At 43.6% G+C, this 22,334-nt stretch overlaps 1 protein-coding gene across 3 annotated transcripts in view; it reads right to left on the bottom strand.

Annotated features, from left to right (window-relative positions):
- Positions 1–2,095: 2,095 nt before the first annotated feature.
- RBBP8NL (RBBP8 N-terminal like) overlaps positions 2,096–22,334 on the bottom strand; it is an 82,311-nt gene continuing 62,072 nt past the window's right edge. For 2 of the 3 annotated variants that reach the window (XM_077460296.1, XM_077460298.1), the window contains 9 exons: positions 20,664–20,736; positions 20,335–20,504; positions 18,825–18,952; positions 18,357–18,514; positions 15,286–16,087; positions 12,974–13,061; positions 9,921–10,003; positions 7,134–7,233; positions 2,096–3,702 (listed from right to left, as the gene is read on the bottom strand). In XM_077460296.1, coding sequence (XP_077316422.1) covers positions 3,584–3,702; positions 7,134–7,233; positions 9,921–10,003; positions 12,974–13,061; positions 15,286–16,087; positions 18,357–18,514; positions 18,825–18,952; positions 20,335–20,504; positions 20,664–20,736 — 1,721 coding nt within the window. In that variant the 3' untranslated portion in view covers positions 2,096–3,583. The remainder of the gene's footprint in view (positions 3,703–7,133; positions 7,234–9,920; positions 10,004–12,973; positions 13,062–15,285; positions 16,088–18,356; positions 18,515–18,824; positions 18,953–20,334; positions 20,505–20,663; positions 20,737–22,334) is intronic. The other variant, XM_077460297.1, reaches the window with a different exon arrangement.

A 22,334-nucleotide genomic window follows, 5' to 3' on the forward strand; every position in this document is an offset into this window, starting at 1 on the left:
GTCGGCTGACATCACAGAGCCCGTCCAGAGCCTGTCTGGCAGCCTCTCAGTGTGCTGCTGGCATGCCTTCCACAGCTCAAGTGAGAACTGGAGGGGCAAAGCACAGAGCGGTGACTGAAAGTGCTCAGAGAGGACCCAAGAACTGAGCGATCAGCAATCTTTGATGACTCGGTTTTTGATGTAGAGGTGGCAGGGGATAGATGCAGCATCAGATTGATCTTGCATCCACCCAGTTAAGTAAGGATGTTTGGTTTTTTTAATCCCACACTTCTCTTTTAAAGTGGTTCTAAAGGCTCAAGTTTTTTTTTTTTTAACTTAATGCATTTTATGCATTAAAGTGTTACTAAGCCCAGAACCTGCATTCACTATATCTGGTCTCCCAAAGTACACATAACATGGAAATGCAATTATTTTTAGTAAATATAAACTGATAATTACCTTTTCTCATCAGCAGTATATGGAAGCCTTGTGACTTCTATCAGTTCCTAGTAAAGCTTGTAGGAGGAGTTTTCATTCCCTGATCCTCTGTTTGGACAGTTCTGATTGGCCCTGTGCTGATCACATGCACCATCCCAAGAAATAAAAATAGCTCTCTAGCAATAGCATGTGGCTCTGTAAATATCAGGTTATTTTTTTGGAAAAGAAAAAAACTAACAAGTTAGTTAAACCATGCTCTCTTACAAAGTGCAAGTGCATAAACAACAAAATGGTTAATACAACAAAACTAATAAAAAATTGCTATTTTTTTCATTTAATTCATATAACGTGCTGCTCTCATATCCTCACGATTTTTCACGGTATACTAACTTATTCCAATTGCGTGGATTGGTGGTATTTCCATTTTATTTTTATTTTTTTGGAGACAGTGAAAGAAGAGGAGGATCAGAGAGACAGGATCAAACAGCCTTTATACACAATGCAAAGGATTAACCCCCTTTAGGTTCTACAGTGAGTAGAACAAGCATGCTTTACTGCATACACAGACTGATTTTATGTTGTGGGTTTAGTAACACTATAAGTTAAAAAAAACCTTCTAGGTGCAGCTCCCCCAGTCCCCACCTTATACTTACTTGAGCTCCATCTTTATCCAACAATGTGCATAAGAGCAGTGGCTCTACTGTGTCTCTCTCTCTCTCTCTCCTCATTGGTTCTACCGGGTCTCTCTCTCCTCATTGGTTCACACAGCAGCAGGAGCCATTGGCCCCTGCTGCTGTCAATCACAGCCAGTAAGCCATTGGCTCCTGCTGCTGTCAATCACAGCCAGTAAGCCATTGGCTCCTGCTGGTGTCAGTCACAGCCAGTGAGCCAATAAGGAGAGAGCAGGGGCGGCGCTGAACTGCACTCAGTTGTGGATGGCAGGTACCTTTTGTCAGAATACACTAGTCAGCGGGGGAGATTAATCCATCTGCACTGTTTAGCATAGATGGAGGTATCTGTTATGCCTTGTACACACGGTTGTAAATTCTGACGGATAAGGTCCGATCTGATTATGTTGTCGGAAAATCTGATCGTGTGTGGGCTCTATCAGACTTTTTCGAGATGGAAAAAGTTTGAGAGCTGAAAATTTTACGACAGCAAAATCCGATCAGACTTTTTCCGATCGTTTTTTAGAGAATTCCTACAGACAAAGTGCCACGCATGCTCATATTCAATTTCGAGATCAAAGCTATTGGCTACTAGCCTCTTCGTAGTCCCGTCGTACGCAACAAACGCCACCTCGTTCCGAATGATCGGATTTTCCAACAACTTTGTCTGACCGCGTGTATGCAACACAAGTTTCGGCCAAAATCTGTCGGAAAAAAATCAGACGGATTTTGTGTGTACGGGGCATTAGATTTCTTTAATTCAGCCCCCAGGGCTAGCTACAGAAATCCATAGTCCTTGATTTAAACAATAAATAAATAAAAAATGAAATGGCAACATTGTTTCTGAGTTTCTAGCATAGCTCCCAGGGGACAGCACAAGAACGGATAAAAATGTAAAATAGTAATAGCTGATTTGACTGAACGTACTAAAGTAGCCAAGTTGTATTTAAAGTGCGCTTATTATTTAAATACATACCAAACCATTGTAATCAACATAATAAAACACCACATTTGTTTAATTAGAAATTTATTGCATTATTTTTTATATCTCTTATAATTACAATATACTATACAATCACAGACACTGTTGTCAAACGATTGGACGTATATAGGAACATAACATGATACTTCGTCCTTTCTGACTGCTGGAAATGAGATGGGCCTCTTACAGAGATAAGATTGAGAAAATATGGGCCAAACAAAATAATGTGATTGTATGAATATACGGTATACTGTTTATATACATACACCAGGTACTGGGATGTACATGGTGCTGTACCTGACTGTAGCTGGGCTCATATGAAGTGAGTGAGCTATGATTCACAGAGAACCGGGTGCCTTGTGAATCCATCAAATGGGACAAATTGTACAGACACCATCAGTCAATACAAAGATGAATAAACTTTAGGAAAAACAGCCATGGTTTAGCATATATTAAGTGTATTTTATTAAATACATCACTTTACCAAAATAAATAAAATGGGGATAACATGATATATGTACAACTGGATATGATCCATTGCATCAAAGTTAAAGTGAACCTGTTCATTCCTCAAGACGTTCTAAATAAACACCCACCAAAACTCTGGCACACTGGCTTCAACCGGAGAATCGGAATGGCTGTTAAATGACCAACTCTATGCCCTTGTACACACGGTCGGAGATTCCGACAACCAAATCCATCGGATTTTGTCCGTCGGATTTTGTCGGACCGATTTTGTCCGAAACTGTTGTATACACACGCTCGGACAAAGTTGTCTGAAAATCCGACGTGATGACGTTATTTCGTTACGACGGGACTATGTTCAGGTTAGTAGCCAATAGCTTTGATGTAGGAATTTGATCTGAGCATGCGTGGCACTTTGTCCGATCGGAATTCTCTACACATGATCGGAGTATGTCTGATCGGAGCATTTTGTCTGAAAATATTTCCGGCAAGTTGGAAAATTTGGTCCGACGCATATTCAGACGGAAACAGTCCGATGCAGACCACACACAGTCGGAATATCCGACAAAACGCTCCAATCGGACACATTCCGTCGGAATCTCCGATCGTGTGTACAAGGGCTATGAGATAATTCTTCCTATGGACACCCACTCTGCCCGGCTCAAACCCTTATATTAGGAACAGCTCTAGGCACTGAGAATAGTTTTCTAAAGGAAAGTGTGTTGCTCATAGTATAGGCACGTTAGGGTAATCAGCCACTGGGTTCCAATAATCGTAACAGATTTATTGTATATAAAAAATGACCAAAGAATAAAGTGTCTTCATCACAGCCAGTAAACGTCCATGGTTTATAGTTATTCTGTAGGTCAGAAAATTAAATGGAGATTGGCTGCTACAGACAACATCCTAGTATCACCGTTGCTCTAGTTGTAGTAAATGAGTCTTTGTGAATGGTAGGATTGTGAGAAGCCATATGTGTAGAAGTGCTGTTTCACATGTCTTTGTAAATACACATCTCTAGATTCATCTTTATATAATGGAATCCCATCACTCATGCCGGTCTTTCACGATCAAGGTCTTTACAGGCTACATTGTCATCTTGGAAGATGTCATTCTCTGTTGTTGGGTGCTCCAGAACCTTCTTTTGCTTCCTCAAACATTTCTTGGAGGCTATGAAAACAGAGGAGGGGGGGTGATATATAAAAGTCAAGGTGGTGCAGGTCAGGAGAACCATGGAAATTTCTCTCAGATGCGAAGATTATGAAATTACAGAATTCTCCCCTTTATTATGTAAAACATTAAGTACATTATACTATGGTATAATCTATTCTATACTACAGCCACAGAAGCACGTGGAGAGCTCATTGCCATTATTTGCAGAAAGGGTGTTTTCATTAGTGAGTTTTCTAATAATTAAAACCTTTAACAGAAAGATACTGTATGTGGGCTATCGTTGCTGATCTTCTTCTGAAATTGCTAGTCGCCCTGTTCTTCTGTACTGTGTAGCTTCAATACTTTCTCAGTTACTGTCTGAACTAGACAAGCATTATCAGTTTACGGCCAAATGGCAACATCACGTTGCCTCTGACTTCTAGCTTCACCAGAAGGTTGGTGATGTTACTACTGCTGCTCACTCTTCTGCTTGCTGAGAAGAAAGCTGTACCTGGGGACCTGCTAGCAAAGATCTCCCTGCTTCTGCATCATTCATTTTGTGGATCCACTAATCCTGATGCATCTTGTTTATTTCTCCATCATTCATCAGGTGGGAAGCTCTAACATAAGGGATTGTAGGGATACCCCTGTTACAATCCCTGGTAGCCCGGCATTCACTTCCAGACACTCCAAGACAATGAAAAACAGTCTGTCAGTTTTGTTTTTGTATTTTATTGAGGGAATTGAACTTGGATGGGGTATGGGAAATATGGGATGCCCAGTAGAAAAAAAGCAATTTGCTTGGGACAAATAGGTACAGTTCAGTAGGTTTGCTCCATTTCTCCTCCAGCACATCACTTCCCCTCTAATGTTCCAGGCACAGCTAGCACAACGGGGTTGGGCCTGACTCGGAATCAGCCAGACCTTTTGCAGGCAGGGACCGCGGGCCCTTATATTGTATCAGATAGAAAGTTTGTGTGTGCTAGCTCTCCTATCTCTGGTTACTAAGCCCAGTAACCCATCTTCAGGCCCTGCCAGCCCTCCTGGCTTTAGCTGCCCTTCTCCACTGCCCTTGATAACACAGTTCCTCCACTGGGTCTGCACCCATCCCAGACTGCATGCTCCCAGTCCTCTCAGGTGTGCTTCCCCAGTCCTGACTGTGCTTGTAACTCACCAGCCCTCCTGGCTGTGACAAGTTGTTTTGCTGCAGGTAGCCTATAGGCAATACTAATTACTTGTCCTCTGCCTGTCTTTCTGGCCACAGTTTCCACACTAAAAGTAGAACTAAGGGCAAAGCTTTTTAATTTTTTTATTTTGTACCATCAAATGCAGCCACTGTGCCACCAAATGCAGCCACTGTGCCCATCAATTGCTGCCACCGTACCATCAAACGCAGCCACTGTGCCCATCAAAAGCAGACACTGTGCCATCAAACGCAGCCACTGTGCCCATCAAACGCAGCCACTGTGCCCCATCAAATGAGCCCACTGTGCCATATAAAATGCTGCCAGTGTGCCCCCCGCCCACCGTCTGCACTTATCCTGTCTCGGTGGGACAGCACCTCAATGCTCCTTAATGTCTTCTCCCGTCCTCTGCCATGATTGGACGCCTGATAGGCATCCAATCGCAGCGCCTGTCATTTCAGCCAATCAGGTGACGGGTAACAGATCTGAGCACCTGATTGGGGGAGAGACGGTTTAGTGTTAGGAAAGCAAATATTCATTCACTTTTGCCCAGTATTGCCCAGTATTATTATAGGCTTACCTGTATGTGGACGTCAGAAAGTGGAGTTTACTACTGCTTTAATGTCCTCTTTAGGGATGAGCTTTGAGTTTGAGTTGAACAGTGAATAATTTGGGGTGTTTGCGGAAAATGCAAAAAGCCACGGAATACCCTGTAAAAGTCTATGGGAGAAATCGAAAGTGATAATTTTTTGTAATGGAAACCTGCGTTACATTAGAGGGGGGCGGGGTTACCCATACATCACTGGGGAAGCCCGACTTTCCCCTTGCGTCAGAGGGGGTGGGGTCAGGTGACGGGTGGCCCCGTCCTCCTCAGCTAAGACGTGTCAGGCTGCCGGGATTGCCGCAGTGTCTCCGGTGGAGACAGGATGGATGCGCTGCGCTGGCCCATCGGGAGAGATCACCCATTGCTGGAACCCAGAGAAGAGATCACCCATCGCAGGATACCAAGAGTGGATTACCACCACTGGAATCTTTTTTTTTTTATTTTTTTTAATAAAGGACTTTTCCCAACGGTGTGTGTGTGTGTTTTTTAACAATTTTTTTCACTTTTTTTGTGAAATGGTAAGGGTACCCCCTTACCATTTCAAACGGGGGGGGTGGGATCTGGGGGTCCCCTTGTTAAAGGGGGCTTCAAGATTCTGATAAGCCCCTGGCCTGCAGACCCCACAACCACTGGCCATGTGCTTTGAGGGGTCACACACCCCCAAAGCATCCTCCCAATGTTGAGGGCATGTGGCCTGGTACAGTTCAGGAGGGGGGGGGCGCTCTCTCATCCCCCATCTTTTCCTGCGGCCTGCCAGGTTTGCGTGCTTGGATAAAGGGTCTGGTATGGATTTTTGGGGGGAATTCCACGCCATTTTTTTTTAAATTTGGCGTGGAGTTTCCCTTAAAGTCCTGGTATGGATATTTGGGGGGAACCCCACGTTATTTTTGTTTTAAAAATTGACGCAGGGTTACCCTTAATATCCATACCAGACCTGAAGGGCCTGGTAATTGAATTGGGGGGAACCCCACGCTTTTTTTTTTTTAATCAATGACTTTCAATGACTGTTCTCTGTATTAGGGGGGAGCCGACAATTCATTATAGTCGCGAGTGCTTTTATATGACTTTTTTTCCTGCAGAAATTACACTTTGTGCAGGGACAGTTCTAAGCACGGGAAACATGCGCCCCTTCACAGGCATACTATAGACACCCCCCAGGTACGAAATTTAGAGGAATATTACACTTTTATTGTTTCACTTTAAGCATTATTAAAATCACTGCTCCCGAAAAAACTGCCATTTTTAAAACTTTTTTTGCATTGATACATGCCCCCTGGGGGAGGACCCAGGTCCCCAAACACTTTTTATGACAATAACTTGCATATAAGCCTTTAAAATTAGCACTTTTGATTTTGAACGTTCGAGTCCCATAGACTTTAATAGGGTTCTAAAGTTCACACGAAGTTTAGGTCTGTTCGCAGGTTCTGGTGCGAACCGAACCGGGGGGGTGTTCTGCTCATCCTTAGTCCTCTTTTACCCACTGTCTAAATAATTTGTTTTAGATAAACCTGCTCTCTAAAACATAACCAAATAATAGGTAAAATTTTGTTCTATCTGTGCAATGCAATACAGTATATTGTTTCCTCTGTTATACTGGCTACTAATAGAACAGCTGTAGTTACACCTTTGCTCCAGTTCTTTGAAAGCTCTACTACACCCACCTTGAGACAGCCTCTTCTTCCACCGGCTGTGATTCCTTTCCTTAGAATAATTGCCTCTGGATGTCTCTGCCTGGGAATGCTGGGATTGTTCCATCTCCCCCTGTAAAACAGAATTTAGAATAAAGGTGAGACTTTCAAAGAATTCCAGCAACTTTTGCCAGCTTGAAGCGGTTGTAAACCACTGGACATTTTTTATTTACCCTGCAAAGTAATGTCATAATGTGCTAGTATGCATCACACACTAGTACATTGTGTTAAACTTACATTAAAACAAAGCCCTTCCAGCGCCCAGATGTCAGAGCTGCAGGCGCTCCCATCTTCACTCGTCTTGCTTCCAAGTTCGCAGACTCCGGCTTTGTGACTGGCCGGAGCTGCAATGACATCACTCCCGCACATGCGTGAGGGAACCCGCGATTCACAGCGCAGGGCTCTGAAGGAACGGCACGGGTGTCACTGGCTGCAGGTAAAGTAAATATCTCCTAAACGGTGCACATTTAGGAGATATTTACAGTACACTACCTATACAGTGCCTTGCAAAAGTATTCACCCCCCTTGGCATTTTTCGTGTTTTGTTGCCTGGAATTAACATGGATTGTTTGAGGATTTGCATCATTTAGTTTACAGAACATGCCCAAAACTTTGAAGATGTTTTTTTTTTTTTGTATTGTGAAGCAAACAACAAAATAACAGAAAAAGTCAATGTGCATAACTATTCACCCCCTAAAGTCAATACTTTGTAGAGCCACCTTTTGCGGCTATGACAGCTCCAAGTCGCTTTGGATAAGTCTCTATGAGCTTACCACATCTTATCACTGTGATTTTTGCCCATTCCTCCTTGCAAAACTGCTCCAGCTCCTTCAAGTTGGTTGGATTGCGCTTGTGAACAGCAATCTTTAAGTCTGACCACAGATTTTCTATTGGATTGAGGTCTGGGCTTTGACTAGGCCATTCCAACACATTTACATGTTTCCCCTTAAACCACTCAAGTGTTGCTTTACAGTGTGTTTGGGGTCATTGTCCTGCTTTAAGGTGAACCTCCGTCCTTGCCTCAAATCACACACAGAGTGGTACAGGTTTTGCTCAAGAATATCCCTGTATTTAGCACCATCCATCTTTCCCTCAACTCTGACCAGTTTCCCAGTCCCAACTACTGAAAAATCCCAAACAGCTACCTAATAAGTTACAGTATGCAAGGAGGTGAAGGGTGGTGGCAAATGGAGCTGGGTCAGCATAGACAGTAAATAGACACTCCCAGAAGAGGGAAGGTCTATGATGTGCAAGCGGTGGGAGGGCTGTGATAGAGCATTGACTCTCCTTAACCACTTCCCACCCAAGGTATGTACCTGTATGTCCTCAGGTTTCAGTACTTATATTGGGATATGATGCTGGCGATTCTATTTTATGCAGAAGTGATCTGAGTGGCTAAATAGCCACTCGATCATTTCTGTGGGTGGCGGAAGGGGGTCTGCGCTGTACAGAGAAAGAGAGGAACTGACATTGTTCCCCTCTCTCTGAAACCCCGGAAACTGGGAGTGACGAGTAGTTTGTCACTTCTGGTTCCGCCCCTTTTCTTTACATGGCCACCAGCAGCCGAGAAAGCAGCCAATCTGTGTCTAATCGGCTGCATGGGAGGCCAGAGGAGAGATGAAGAGGACCTGTCACGGCCCATGCTGTCACAAGGGATGTTGTTTATTCCTTGATAGCAATAAAGTTAGTACAAAAAAGAAATAAAAAAAACCTGTGAAAAAAAAAATTGTGTATAAAAAAAAAAAAAAATTATAAAAAAAAAACCTAAAGTTCCCCTTATGTGCAAATGCGAACGCATACAATACTCCTGTGCGCAAACGGTGATCACACCACACATGTGAGTTACTGTCGCAAAGTCAGAGTGAGGGCGCGTACACACGGGCGGATTGTCTGCCCAACTTAGTCCGCTGAACCGTGTTTCAGCGGACAATCCGCTCGTGTGTGGGCTTCAGCGGACTTTTTCAGCGGACAGTCTGACGGACTTTGTCTTTCGGAATTTCCGTAATTTTGTCCGTCCAAACTTGGTTTTGTCCGTCCAAACTTGGTTTTGTCCGTCCAAACTTGGTTTCAGCGGACAGTCCGCTCGTGTGTAGGCAAGTTGGACGGACTAAGTATGGCGCATGCTCAGAAAGGATTTACACGGCCGAAGGTTGCATTGCTGTGTATTGGACGTCGTTTTTCTAGTCCCGTCGTACGTGCTGTACACGTCATCGCGCAAGTTTTCAGCGGACTGTCTGTTCATCGTGTGTGGTCAAGTCCGTTCATTCAAAAGTTGGACGGACTGTCTGTCGGATTGTCTGACGAACTTAGTTGGGCAGACAATCCGCCCGTGTGTACGCGGCCTGAGAGCAATAATTTTAGCACCACACCTCCTGTGCAACTCTAAACTGGTAACCTGTAAAGGTGTTTAAAGCGTCACCCATGGAGAATTTTAAGCGCTGTAGTTTGCCGCCACTCCACGGACAGATGCAATTTTAAAGCGTGACATGTTTGGTATCTATTTACTCGGTGTAACATCATCTTTCACATTATACAAAAAAATTGGGCTAACTTTAGTGGGTTTTTTTTTTTATTCAAGAAAGTGTTTACCAAAAGAATTGCATTTGAAAAACCACTGCGCAAATATCATGCGACAAAAAAATTGCAACACCAACCATTTTATTCTATAGGGTCTATAATTTTCTAGCAAAAAAAACGTAGATTTTTACATGTAGAAGCAAAGTAGTTATTAGTATTCATTTTTATAGGAACAGTACATACCTCACTATCGGTTGTATCTAAATCTTCATCCATGTCTCGATGTGGCGAATTCCCATCTGTTGCTCGTCCTTCTTCCTCCTCATCTGTTGGTACAGGACAAGCATGTTATACAGTTCACCCTCCCAATTTATTTTACTGACAGTCTACATGTACAAAACACATGGCTGCTACGAGTTAAACGACATAGGATTAAAGAATACCTGCTATGAGTATAAGGACTGCCACTGCTGACTACTCATGATAGATAAGAGGCAACATCACTTTACTCATTCAGAGCAAACAGACAGTGTCTGTGTAAAGCAACCCCCCCCCCCCCCCCCGTCTACCTGATACTTACCTGTCCAACACTTCCTGCTTCCTCTGCCGCAGCTACTGCCAAAATACCCTGTACTTCCAGAAATGGGGAAGCATGTGACCTCCTCCCATGATACAATGCTGAGGCCTGTAAGCCAATCACTAGACCTGAGCACTGGCACATGACGAAGAGGGTTATGTCACTGCTCCCTCTAAGCTTTAAAAGCAGCAGAGAGAAGCCGGTACTAAAGTTTAAATAAACGTAACAATCAGCTTCTCTTAGGATCTGTTAAATATACAATTAAAAAAGTGTTTTGTAATCCAGTAAAAAAAAAATAAAAATCCAGTAAGCTTGAATAGCAATTTCACAACTTTGTAAATGTAGATAAGGTCAAAACAAAATGGGAACAAATTCTGAAAAAATGGAATGTGCGGCTTTATGCTCTGAAGACTGGCAGGAGAAAAGCTGCTTAAAAAACGCACCCAAAGCCACGTATTGCACACTTTCCATGATTCCATTCATTTTTTTCTGGCCATTGGAATGCATTAATTCTCAAATGTGCCTAAACACGTTCAGGCATGTCAAGTGTTTTTTTCTGCTCTTCTCCTGTGCTTGTGATGCAGCAAAATACATTTTTTAGACCTTAAAATAGGCCCCTAAAGGTGACCGTTCTAGGATGGCAGGAAATGAAAGGGATGAGGGAAAAGGTCCCACAATGGTTTCTTGCACCAGGACCCTAAAGGTACATGGATATATTAAAGGACCTACAGTAATGCTCAATGTAATTTAATGTAATACAGGGACGTTTGTAAAGGTGTCGCAGGGGTCGCCATTGCGACCCGGCCCCATGCTCCAGGGGGCCTGAGCAGCCCCCCTGTATGCCTTGATAGCAGGGTGGCAGCATGTAGAGGAACTGATCCCCTCCATGCAGTCGCTGAATGCCCGCTTCTTCTTTTCTCCCTCCTGCAAACATTCAGCAGCTGCAGGAGGGAAATTGAGTACATCGGTTCCTCCACATACTGCTCCCAGCGCCCCCTATCGCTGTCCTGCTGCTCTGGGCCCCTGTGTGCTTCCCTTGCCCCCTCCTGCCCCCCGCGCACCGCTGCTGTGTTTCCCCTTCCCACCTCCTGCTGGCTGCTGCAAGGGATACTGTCAGCATGGAGAGCAGGAAAGAGGCTGGTAAATGTGTAATTTGCCAGCCTCTTCATTGTCTTAATGAATAGAGTCACCAATACCAGTACCAATCACTGACACTGACACTAACACTGTTTTTTTTTGTCCATTCTTTGCTGGGGTATAGTCAACCTTGTTTATTATGCCTCAGTTTAATAAACGGGAAGCCTCTGTACAGAGCTATACTTGTTCATTCATTCTGTGCAGCTGAGGCTGCAGAGAAAGGAACTGATGAATGGTCTGTATAGACCCCTGATATTTAACCAAACAAGGGTCCTAAAAAGTGATTTAAAAAAAGTTGGTAAAAAATAATAAAAAATAAAACAACAAAAATAAAAAAACGACTGACACCAGTGGCAGAACTACCAGGGTTGCAAAGGTCACTCTGGCATTCTGCCGAATCTCCAAATGAAATAGTAACGAATAGTAACAAATTCAGTTGAAATCCGTTAAAATATATTTTGTTTATTCATTTTCTAACAAATTCCAACTTCTCAAAACAATTAAAATTCGGATCGGTCGGAAAAAAAAAATAGTTTTGAATTCTGTGTGAAGAAATAGTTGTTAAGCCGACCGCCTGCGTCCTTAACAGCCATGAGTCATTACCTGTCAGCGGGCTTCCCCACTGACAGATGAATGTAAAGCAAAGAATGCTGGAAATTGCCCGGCAATAGAAAAATTTAAACAAAAACAGCATAGAATCCCTCCACCCCCAAAATGTAATTAAAAAAACAGGTCCCCCTCAAAATCCATACCAGGCCCTTATCCAAGCATGCATCCTGACAGGTCAGAAAAGGGGGGACGGCAAGCGCCCCCCCCCCCTCCTGAACCATACCAAGTCACATGCCCTCAGCATGGGGGGTGGGTGCTTTGCGACCCCCCCATCCCAAAGCACCTTGTTCCTGTGTTGATGGGAACAAGGGCCTCTTCCCGACAACCCTGGGCTGTGGTTGTCGGGGTCTGCAGGTTGGTGGCTTATCCTAATCTGGAAGCCCCCTTTAACAAGGGGGCCCCAAGATCCTGCCCCCCCTGTATGTGAATGGGTATCGGGTACATTGGACCCCTACCCATTCACCAAAAAAGTGTCAAAAAGTAAAAACTACAAGAAACTGTTTTTCACAAGTCCTTTATTAAAAATAAATAAAATAAATAGTGTCCCTCGATGTAGAGCCATTGTCAATCATGATGCCCACATGACCCAAAAAAATAGAAAAATGAAAAACGCTCCGCCTCCCGCCGACTGCCCGCTCTTTGTTTTGACAGTTCTTATATAAGCAAGGGATGTGGCCACCCAGCTATGTCACTCGGTGGCACCGCCACCTTCTGACATCACTTGTCAAAAACTGTTTCTTGTGGTTTTTACTTTTTGACACATTTTGGTGACCTGCGCACTTAATAGTACCTTTTGCATGGAGGCCAGGTTCAAGCCCCACCATCCAAGTGGACATAGAAGATGCCCGCTCGCCATAAACGAAATAAAATTTTACGGAAACAAATTAGTAACATATTGAATCTATCCGAAACTAAGCCTACAGATACTTTTCATTGATTTGCAGAACTTTTTAAGCGGTCTTCCTTTATTCACCTGATTCCCGATGTCTCTTGTTTCCCATTTCTGGTCTTTTCATGAGGGGATTCAACTCTCTGGTCACCTCTGTGCCCTTGTTGTGTTTCTGAAAAAGAAGAACTTTATGTAAGAATTGGAATTCTTTTTTTACAGGTTGTGTTTGCAATTGACTTTCCTAAAACTCCTGATGACAAAAGTTAGGAAAGACTCTTAAGCTTATAGATATGGGGGAGTATTTCACATCCCTCGTGTGACAATGCATCAGCCTGACTGGCCAAACCCCCGAGGCCTTAACACTGTCATGTGGGGAGAGACAGTTGGGAGGCTACGAGGGAGCCTGGATAGGTGAGTTTTGCTGTGGATGGGGTGGTGGTCGGGCTATCAACAGATATTGTTAATTTGCCCTGAATGGGCAGATGACAGTGTCCCTTTGGTATTATTTTTGACAGGGGTAACATCATTACTTTCCAAATGTACAATATGTTTTACTGGCTTGACCTCAGTTTTCATTAAATATAAAGTTGGATATTACAAGACATACCCCACTGCTTTCTGAATGTAAGTTCCATTTCACAGACTGATATCATCAGTATCCAGGTATATTGTAATTATAATGGGATAATGACTAATCTCCAGTGTAAGTTCTGCTCTACGGAGTGACATTGCTACTTTCTGGATATAAGTTATGGTTTACATTGGAGGCAATAAAATTTCAAGGCTTACTTCCTCTGCTTTCATATTTTTGCCCATTCAATGACCACAGAATGGCATTCCACTGTCTCCCTGGAACTATGGTATACTGTATCTCAATGTGAATTTGAGGGTCTTAGTTCTAGAGTAAGGTGTATATGTAATAGTTCTTATTACAATGTCTTGAACACCATGTTACTATTTTGCACTATATTGCCTCAATGTATGATCAAAATCTTAGTAAAAATTATTGAAGATAAAAACTAGGCCTGTTTGACACGGGTTTCAGCTTGTAAAAGAGCAATGTGAACAGCAAGCTTTGACAAAGCATTTGCAAGCTTTGTTGAAGCTATTAAAGTACCATTCAGCTCCAGTTTCTAAATGTTGAACACAGATTCTAATGGTGATTGACGCTTTAACCCCCCCCCCCCCTTTAATCGCCTCTTGTTCTAGGATGAGGTCATATGACGTCGCCCCAGTGTCTCTGCTTCTGCGCACACGTGATCTTGGACACGGAGCGAACCCAGTTTCGGTAAAGAGACTATGACGCGGCTCTTTACCCACGTGATCGGCTGTGTCCAATCACAGCCAATCAGATGTAAACAGGGAAGTGCTGTTTATCATCTCTCCTTGCCTCACACTGACAGAGTGTAAGGAGAGGAGAGACAATCAGCAGCATCTCCTCGCAAGGGATATCTGTAGGTTGAATTGAATCAGGGCACTGATCATCAGTGTCCTGATGATCAGTGCAGCCCCAGCAGTGCCCATCATTGACACCGATCAGTGCCCATCAGTGATGCCAGTCAGTGCTGCCTTTCAGTGCCCATGAGTGCCTGCTCATCAGTGCTGCCCATTAGTGCCCATCAGTGCTGCCCATTAGTGCCACCCATCAGTGCCGTCTATTTGTGCCACCTATCATTACCCATAAGTGCCACCTATCAGTGCCCATCAGTGGCAGCCATCAGTGCTGTCTATCAGTGCTCATCAGTGCCGTATACCAGTGCCACCTATCATTGCCCATCAGTACTGTATATTAATGCCTCCTTATCAGTGCCACCTAATCACTGCCCTTCAGTGCTGCCTTATCAGTGCCCATCAGTGCAGCCCATCAGTGCCTATCAGTGCCACCCCATCAGCGCACATCAGTGATGGACAAAAATTACTTATTTACAAAATTTACTTTTTTTCTGTCTTTTTTAGTTTTTTAGCAAGAAATACAAAAACCCAGCAGTGATTAAATACCACCAAAAAAAAACTATTTGTGTGAAAAAAAAAATTATTTGGGTACAACATTGCATGACCGTGCAATTGTCATTCAAAGTGTGACAGCGCTGAAAAATGAAAATTGGCCTGGGCAGGAAGGGGGTGAAAGTGCCCAGTATTAAACGAGCTACTAGCAGGCTTCATCACTTCTTGAAGCTTATTAAAAGCCTGCTAGAAGCTTGCTTAAAGTGGCAACCAGCACTCTCATTATGATCTGTGTTCAACATTTAGAAACTTTCGTTGGATGGTACTTTAAACACTTCAACAAAGCTTTCTAAAAACTCTGCAAATGCTTTGTTAAAGCTTGCTGTTCACACTGCTCTTATATAAGCTGAAGTCTGTGTGAAACAGGCCTTACATTTTATAGTTGTACCCACCATCAGGTCCTGCTCTGTGACTCTCTCGCGTTCACTATTAGCCACCAACATGAAATCTTCTGTGCGAACCCCATGTACATGATCGAATACTGATGCCCTGTTCGGAGGTGAATCATTATTTCTGGAAGATAGATTTGCCATATGGCTTTCATAATGGCCCTTTGGTTCTCTGTTGATGTCACTCTGAGAGCTGTAATACCCTCTCCTGGTGTCAGACAGATCAAGTGGCTTATCTATCATGACATCTTCCTCAGAATGGACCCTCTTCTCTGGCTCTGCACACTTTTCCTCTTTATGTGACCAATCCTTCTCTTCCTCTTGGCTGTCTTGATGTCTGCTATTCTTCCTATGTGTGCTTAAGGCTTGTATCAGTGACAGCTCCTTCTCAACGGGGCTTTCCCTCAATAGATATTTAGGTACGTCTGTTGGTGAACTGGGTGATCTGAGTCCTTGGTGCTGCTTGGCTATTACATATTGAAGCTTGTCTCTTTGGTTGGTTAGACTCATTCTGTTTTTGTATCCTTGCTCCCTCATGTATAACATGGCACCCTGTATCTCTGCCATTGCAGCTTTTTCCTCCCAGTCATCATCAGAACGCTTCCTCTCCACTGGCGACTCACGATTCTTGCCCATAACATATCCAACTGGCCCGTCACTGGGCATGCCTTGATTGCGCTGTGCTAGGCGCTTTTGTACGAAGTGGTGCCGCAGAAGGTTCAGTTGTTCTTCAGGGATGACATGTTTCAGAGCATCCAGAGGAGAAGGTGCTTCAGGCAAATCTGTTCTGTTTTCCTTTGGATGTCTGCAAATTAGACTAGATCAGTAAGAATGAAATGCTCTTTCCTAATTACTCAATAACACAGTACTAGAATCTATTGGCTGAAAGCCCAACTACAGGGACAGGACAAGGGTGGGCAGAAGGGGTGGCTGCCCTGGGCACCATGAGGCGTAGGGACGCCATAATGAGATTAGAGGGGAGTTGATGGGGGGAGCAACAGGGGGTAAGTAGGAGGGGCAATTTGGGGGGTGCCAAGAGTCATAATTTAGGGGGATGTGTGGTGGGAGGGGGGATAGAGGGAAGATGATTTCTGCTAGGGGAGGAATTTGGGGTGGAATTTGTGCTGGGAGGGGGGATTTGAAGTAGGGGGGAGGTAAGATGTGAGGGGTAGAGGAATTGGGTTAGGATGGGTGAATCTTTTTTAGGGAGGGGCATTTGAGCTGGGGGATAGGCATGGGGGCAAAGATTTGTGCTGAGAGGGGGGATTTCAGCAGGGGGTGGATTTTTACTGGGAGAATTTATACATAGGGGATTTGCAGATTATCGCTCAGTGTTTTTTGTGGGGGGGGGGGGGGGGGCACATAATGCTCATAAACCTTGGGGGGCAGCAGTTTGGCATGTTTTCCCTAGGCTCCTGATGGCCTTGTCCCACCACTGCCCAACTATATAGAAAAACTTCAGCAATAAATAAAATCAGCAAGTGGAATGGTATTGTTGTACAGAAAATACTACAACTTTGCTAAAAAAACTTAAACTCCTAAGATGTACAGTGCCTTGAAAAAGGATTCACACCCCTTGAAATTTTCCACATTTTATTACAACCAAAAACGTAAATGTATTTTATTGGGATTTTATGTGATAGACCAACACAAAGTGGCACATAATTGTGAAGTGGAAGGAAATGATAAATGGTTTTCAAAATGTATATGTGAAAAGTGTGGCGTGCATTTGTATTCAGCCCCCCAAAGTCAATACTTTGTAGAACCACTTCTCACTGCTATTACAGCTGCAAGTCTTTTTGGGGATGTCTCTACCAGCTTTACACATCTCGAGAGGGACATTTTTGCGCAATGGCTCAAGCTCTGTCAGATTGGATGGAGAGCGTCTGTGAACAGCAATTTTCAAGTCTCGCCACAGATTCTCAATTGGATTTAGATCTGGACTTTGACTGGACCATTCTAACACATGAATATGTTTTGATCTAAACCATTCCATTGTAGCTCTGGCTGTATGTTTAGGGTCGTTGTCCTGCTGGAAGGTGAACCTCTGCCCCAGTCTCAAGTCTTTTGTATGGGACTTCTTATGGCTTTCTTTCAACAATGTCTTTCTTTTTGCCACTCTTCCATAAAGGTCAGATTTGTGGAGAGCACGGCTAATAGTTGTCCTGTGGACAGATTCTCCCCCCTGAGCTGTGGATCTCTGCAGCTTCTCCAGAGTTACCATGGGCCTCTTAGTTGCTTCTCTAATTAATGCTCTCCTTGCCCGGCCTGTCATTTTAGGTGGACGGCCATGTCTTGGTAGGTTTGCAGTTGTGCCATATGCTTTCCATTTTCTGATGATGGATTGAACAGTGCTCCGTGAGATGTTCAAAGCTTGGGATATTTTTTTATAACCTAACCCTGCTTTATACTTCTCCACAACTTTATCCCTGACCTGTCTGGTGTGTTCCTTGGCCTTCCTGATGCTGTTTGTTCACTAAGGTTCTCTAACAAACCTCTGAGGGCTTCACAGGACAGCTGTATTTATACTGAGATTAAAGTACACACAGGTGGACTCTATTTACTAATTAGGTGACTTCTGAAGGCAATTGGTTCCACTAGATTTTAGTTAGGGATATCGGAGTAAAGGGGGCTGAATACAAATGTATCCCCACACTTTCCACATATTTATTTGTAAAAAAAAAAAAATTGAACACCATTTATCATTTTCCTTCCACTTCACAATTATATGCCACTTTGTGTTGGTCACATAAAATCCCAATAAAATACATTCATGTTTTTGGTTGTAACATGCCAAAATGTGGAAAATTTCAAGGAGTATGAATACTTTTATCAAGGCACTGTATGTCCACCCTAACAATAAACTTGGATAGGCTGAGTCCTTAATCTGCATTCCCAGGCCCAATTTTGAGTTGCAACTGCTGTGTATTTATAAAGACACCTACAGTATAGGCAAAGGACAAGGAGACACATTTCGCATGAGGCTACAAGAAGCAATGAGTGGAGGCATGCAATGAACTTTATTCAACCTTACTATGTAACTATGTAACACAAAGAAGGTGGATATCACTTACACATCATTGGCAGAGCTGTATCTGTGGATGGGTGACGATGTGCCGCTCTGTCCGCACTTAACTCCTGGTCTCATTACAGCGATGGTTCCATGAAGCTGGTTGGAGATTCTCTGCTGGTTATGAGTGGTCAGAAGGACCTTCTGCACCCCAGACATAGTCTACAATAGGACAGACAAGGTTGAACCATATATCTTAAAAGATATTCTCAATAATTTCTTTAGGTTTGTTGGGTTGTGTACTTCCAAGACCTAGAAAGAGAAATTCACTTCACACTTCTAATCAGTTGACATTTCAGATAGCTGGAGGGGTTGGGAATCACCGCAGAGGATCATAAATGTTATTAGATCCAGGGGGTTGAGCGTTAGTCCTGCATGGTGCTCATATAGTAAAGTTTGACTCATTCTGCATTTTGTTTTGTGCTCCCCCTGGTGGGTAATGATTGATACACTTAATAGGCATAAAGCTCACCTTCAAATGAGGTGCCAGAGATAAATGTTGTGATACATCACGTACCAAGTCAATATGCCGAGTTTCATTGTTCATCATCTGGACGTTCTTGAGCACCGGTGACAAAGTTAGGACAGTAGGACTTGTTTCTGAAATGAGGTAAATGGAATGTCAGCGACTGCATTTTACAATGGACACAGACACCGATGAACCCAGGGAAAAGCATCTGTGATTGCCACAGCATCCAACCAGATTTCAACAGCTATTTTTCTAGAAAATCTCATCTCTGTGGGGCTCCAGACTCCATATTGGGGGTTACATCTAAAAGGCTAGGCATACGGTCACAAAACCTTTGCTGAAGGGAAGGCACATTTCTTCTGAACCCTCCCTTTCAACAGAGGTCACGTGACAATGCCCATGTGGTCAGCAATAACATGAAATTTGAGGAAAAATTTCTCTAGAAAATTTAAAGAGTAACTCCACTTTTGTTGAGAAAAAAACATTCCCCTCTGGGTGATCTATGTACATTTCAGGGATTTTAACAAATTTTGTTGCAGATTCCTACCTTTTGTTTTTCTGAAGAAATCCATGTTTGTTTGTCTATGTCCATGTTGTAAGGTAATCTAATGGGAGTAGTTTCTTAATTATCAACCAGCTGCTGCACCTGCAGGGCTTTAATGAGGAAAATTGCAGGGTCTGCATCACTTTAGACGTGATTTCATATTGGGATTATCTCACCAGAAATGACATTTTTTGTTGCGGGGATGCCTGATACCTGACTTGTATCTTACCTGGGATAATCAGTGAGCCAATCACACAAGCAGGAAATTATGTTTCTGGGGGTTGATCTGTGTACAGAACACCTCCTGTTTGCCATATTGCATTGCATTTTACATAAAATTGCAGAGCTGCAGATTGAAAAAGAAATGTACATTTTTAATAACATTTAATTACGATATGACTTGTGTCATAATTGTATGTGCTACATCTTTTTTTTTTATTTGCAATTTTTTTCACATGAAAGTGGAGTTTCCCTTTATTACTTTTCATTTATCTATTCCAGCAATATTGTTACTTAAAAAAAAAAAGGTCTTCTTTCCAGTAAATCGCTCATGAAAGAAATATAAAGGGTGTTGATTACTAACCTCCTTCTGAGAATGCTAGTTGCCTGGCTATCAAGCTGATGCACCAACGTTAGTACTTTCTGAATCGCTAATCAAGTGTGCATATCAGAAAAGTTGGAGGTAAGTCAGAAGTCCTTATCTACATAGCTGTTCCTTGATTCAAATTAATTAAGCAAGAGGATGAATATTACAAGTGGGTAACCAGCATTTTCAGAAGCAAAGGTCACCAATGGCAGCCTCCATGTTTGTCCCATAGCAGGAATTACTTTTAAATCAGTGTGCTCCCTCTAGTGGCTGCCACTTGCTGCTGATGACAGAGTAATCATACCTTGAACCAGCTATGATGAGAATGCATATAATGCTACTCAAGTCACACCTAGGGAGGCCCTATGCAGGCTACAACTGACCTTCTGAAGCTTTGTGATCAGAAACATTTTCTTGAGCCTCGCCATCTTTACTTGTCTGGGTTATGTGCTGTTCTGGGTTGTTTTTGGGGTTGGCAGCAGGGACCTCTGCGTGCGGTGATTGTGACGTGGCATTACTTTCAGGGCTATGGCTTCTAGATCTGTTCTTCTCACTGCAAACAAGCACAAGCCATGTGTATTATGAGAGTTTCAGCACACTCTGGTCGGAGTGACATGAGAGCTATAGAAGGAAATCCAAAGAAGAGAGACAGAATGCCGATTCCTGAAAATGGCCGCAAACCATCCTGAAATAATGAGGATCTATCACTTACTCCAAACGCCTGTGTTTTCTCAGCTCCTCAAGGAGAGACTTGTTTTCTTCCTTTAACAAATTAAATTGATTGGCTGAAATAAAAAAAAGTAAATGAAAGTGTGATAAAGACCACAAAGTAAAAAAAATAAATAGAAAAAGATGTCAAAGATGCATTACATGTGTTATAGTAAATGTATGTTTAAAGCTGAACTCCAGGCAAACAGCTAAATCCAGAGATGCAATACAGACATAAAAGCTGTTTTGCCCTGTAAGATTATTATTTTTGTCACATAGCACAGCCAACCTGGTGACCTGACTTTTCTCTGCTGCAGTTAAGCTTTACAGCTTGGTCACCTTCCTGCCCCCAACCTGTGTTTGGACAATGAAGACGCACATGGCAAACCAACGGGGTCATCTCTCTCCTCCTGTCAACATGTTCTTTATGAGCATATGTGCATACAAGAAACCCAGATGTCGGGAGATGAAACGCATAGGGTGGGGCTTGTCTGGATGTGATGACAGCACGCATGCCAAGGTCTGTGCTCGCAACCTGGTCATTGCCACTAAAGCCATCATGGCTTTAAAGAGGATACCCCTGTATCTTAGTGTCGGTGGCAACACAATTCTTTTTACGTGCCATTTTGTGGATTTTATTAATAAATGTCAAAGTTTGCACATGATGGAGGTCTCTTTCTCTTTTTATCTGGTTTTGATGAGCGGTACGAGCAGGTACTGGTATTCCCGTTCAGGGAGCGAAAGGTTCCTCTGGAGATAGCAGATTAAAAAGTGGGGTTCCTGTACTTAAACAAATAGCTAAAGCGCTATTATACTGGGGCTTGTATTAAACCTCTGGTGAGTTATTAGATTGTCTAATGGTGGTCAGCACATTACAAGAGGTGGATTACATAAGGAACTAAGGTATTTGGGAGAGAGTCACTCTGTATGAAGTTGACAAGTTTGGCACGGGACACTTTCATTAATAGAGATTTTTTTACACATGTGCATGGGACATTTGGAGGTGTAATTTGATGCAATGGACACTTCACTTCCCAGCAATACAGCTGTTGAATTCTATAGCAGCAGTAAAGAGCTACCAGTGGCAGCCAGTGGTATTTATTGGGGAGGGGCGGCAAACAGTGCACATCCAGCCACACCCCCCTGGATGGGTCACCCCCATCATGCCCCCCCCCGTCGGTCACTCGGCCGCAACACTTACCCCGGGCTTCCCCCTGGGCGACTGGCCTTCCTTGCGTCTCCTCTCCTCTCCTGTGTCTCCTCTATTCGCGTCTCCTCCCAGGGGCCAGCGTAGCTTCTCCAGGGGCTTCCCTCCTGGTGTCCGGCCAGGTTCCTGTGCGTCTCGTCTCCTCGCGTCTCCTTTCGGCCAATTGGGAAACGAGTCTCAGACCCGCTCCCTGATTGGCCGGGAGGAGAATTAGTGTGACAATAGCGAACACCGGGTGGGCTCAGAGCACAGTGCACTGTGCCCCCGAGCCCACTCTATTTTGAAGCCTATTAGAGCCTCTAGCTCTAATCACGTGCTTCCAAAAAAAAAAAAACACTCCCTCATTGGAATCCATGCATCCGGCACCCTGCATGTAGATTAGGGGGGCGCACCCATGGATGGGGGATGGCGCTTGTGAGCTCCTTATGGACGGACAGCCACTGAGCGCTTCCATGGAGTCATTGGGAG

This window comes from Lithobates pipiens, unplaced genomic scaffold, assembly GCF_037356315.1.
Source record: "Lithobates pipiens isolate NorthernLeopardFrog02 unplaced genomic scaffold, aLitPip1_a1.2 Scaffold_28, whole genome shotgun sequence".
Classification (NCBI taxonomy): domain Eukaryota; kingdom Metazoa; phylum Chordata; class Amphibia; order Anura; family Ranidae; genus Lithobates; species Lithobates pipiens.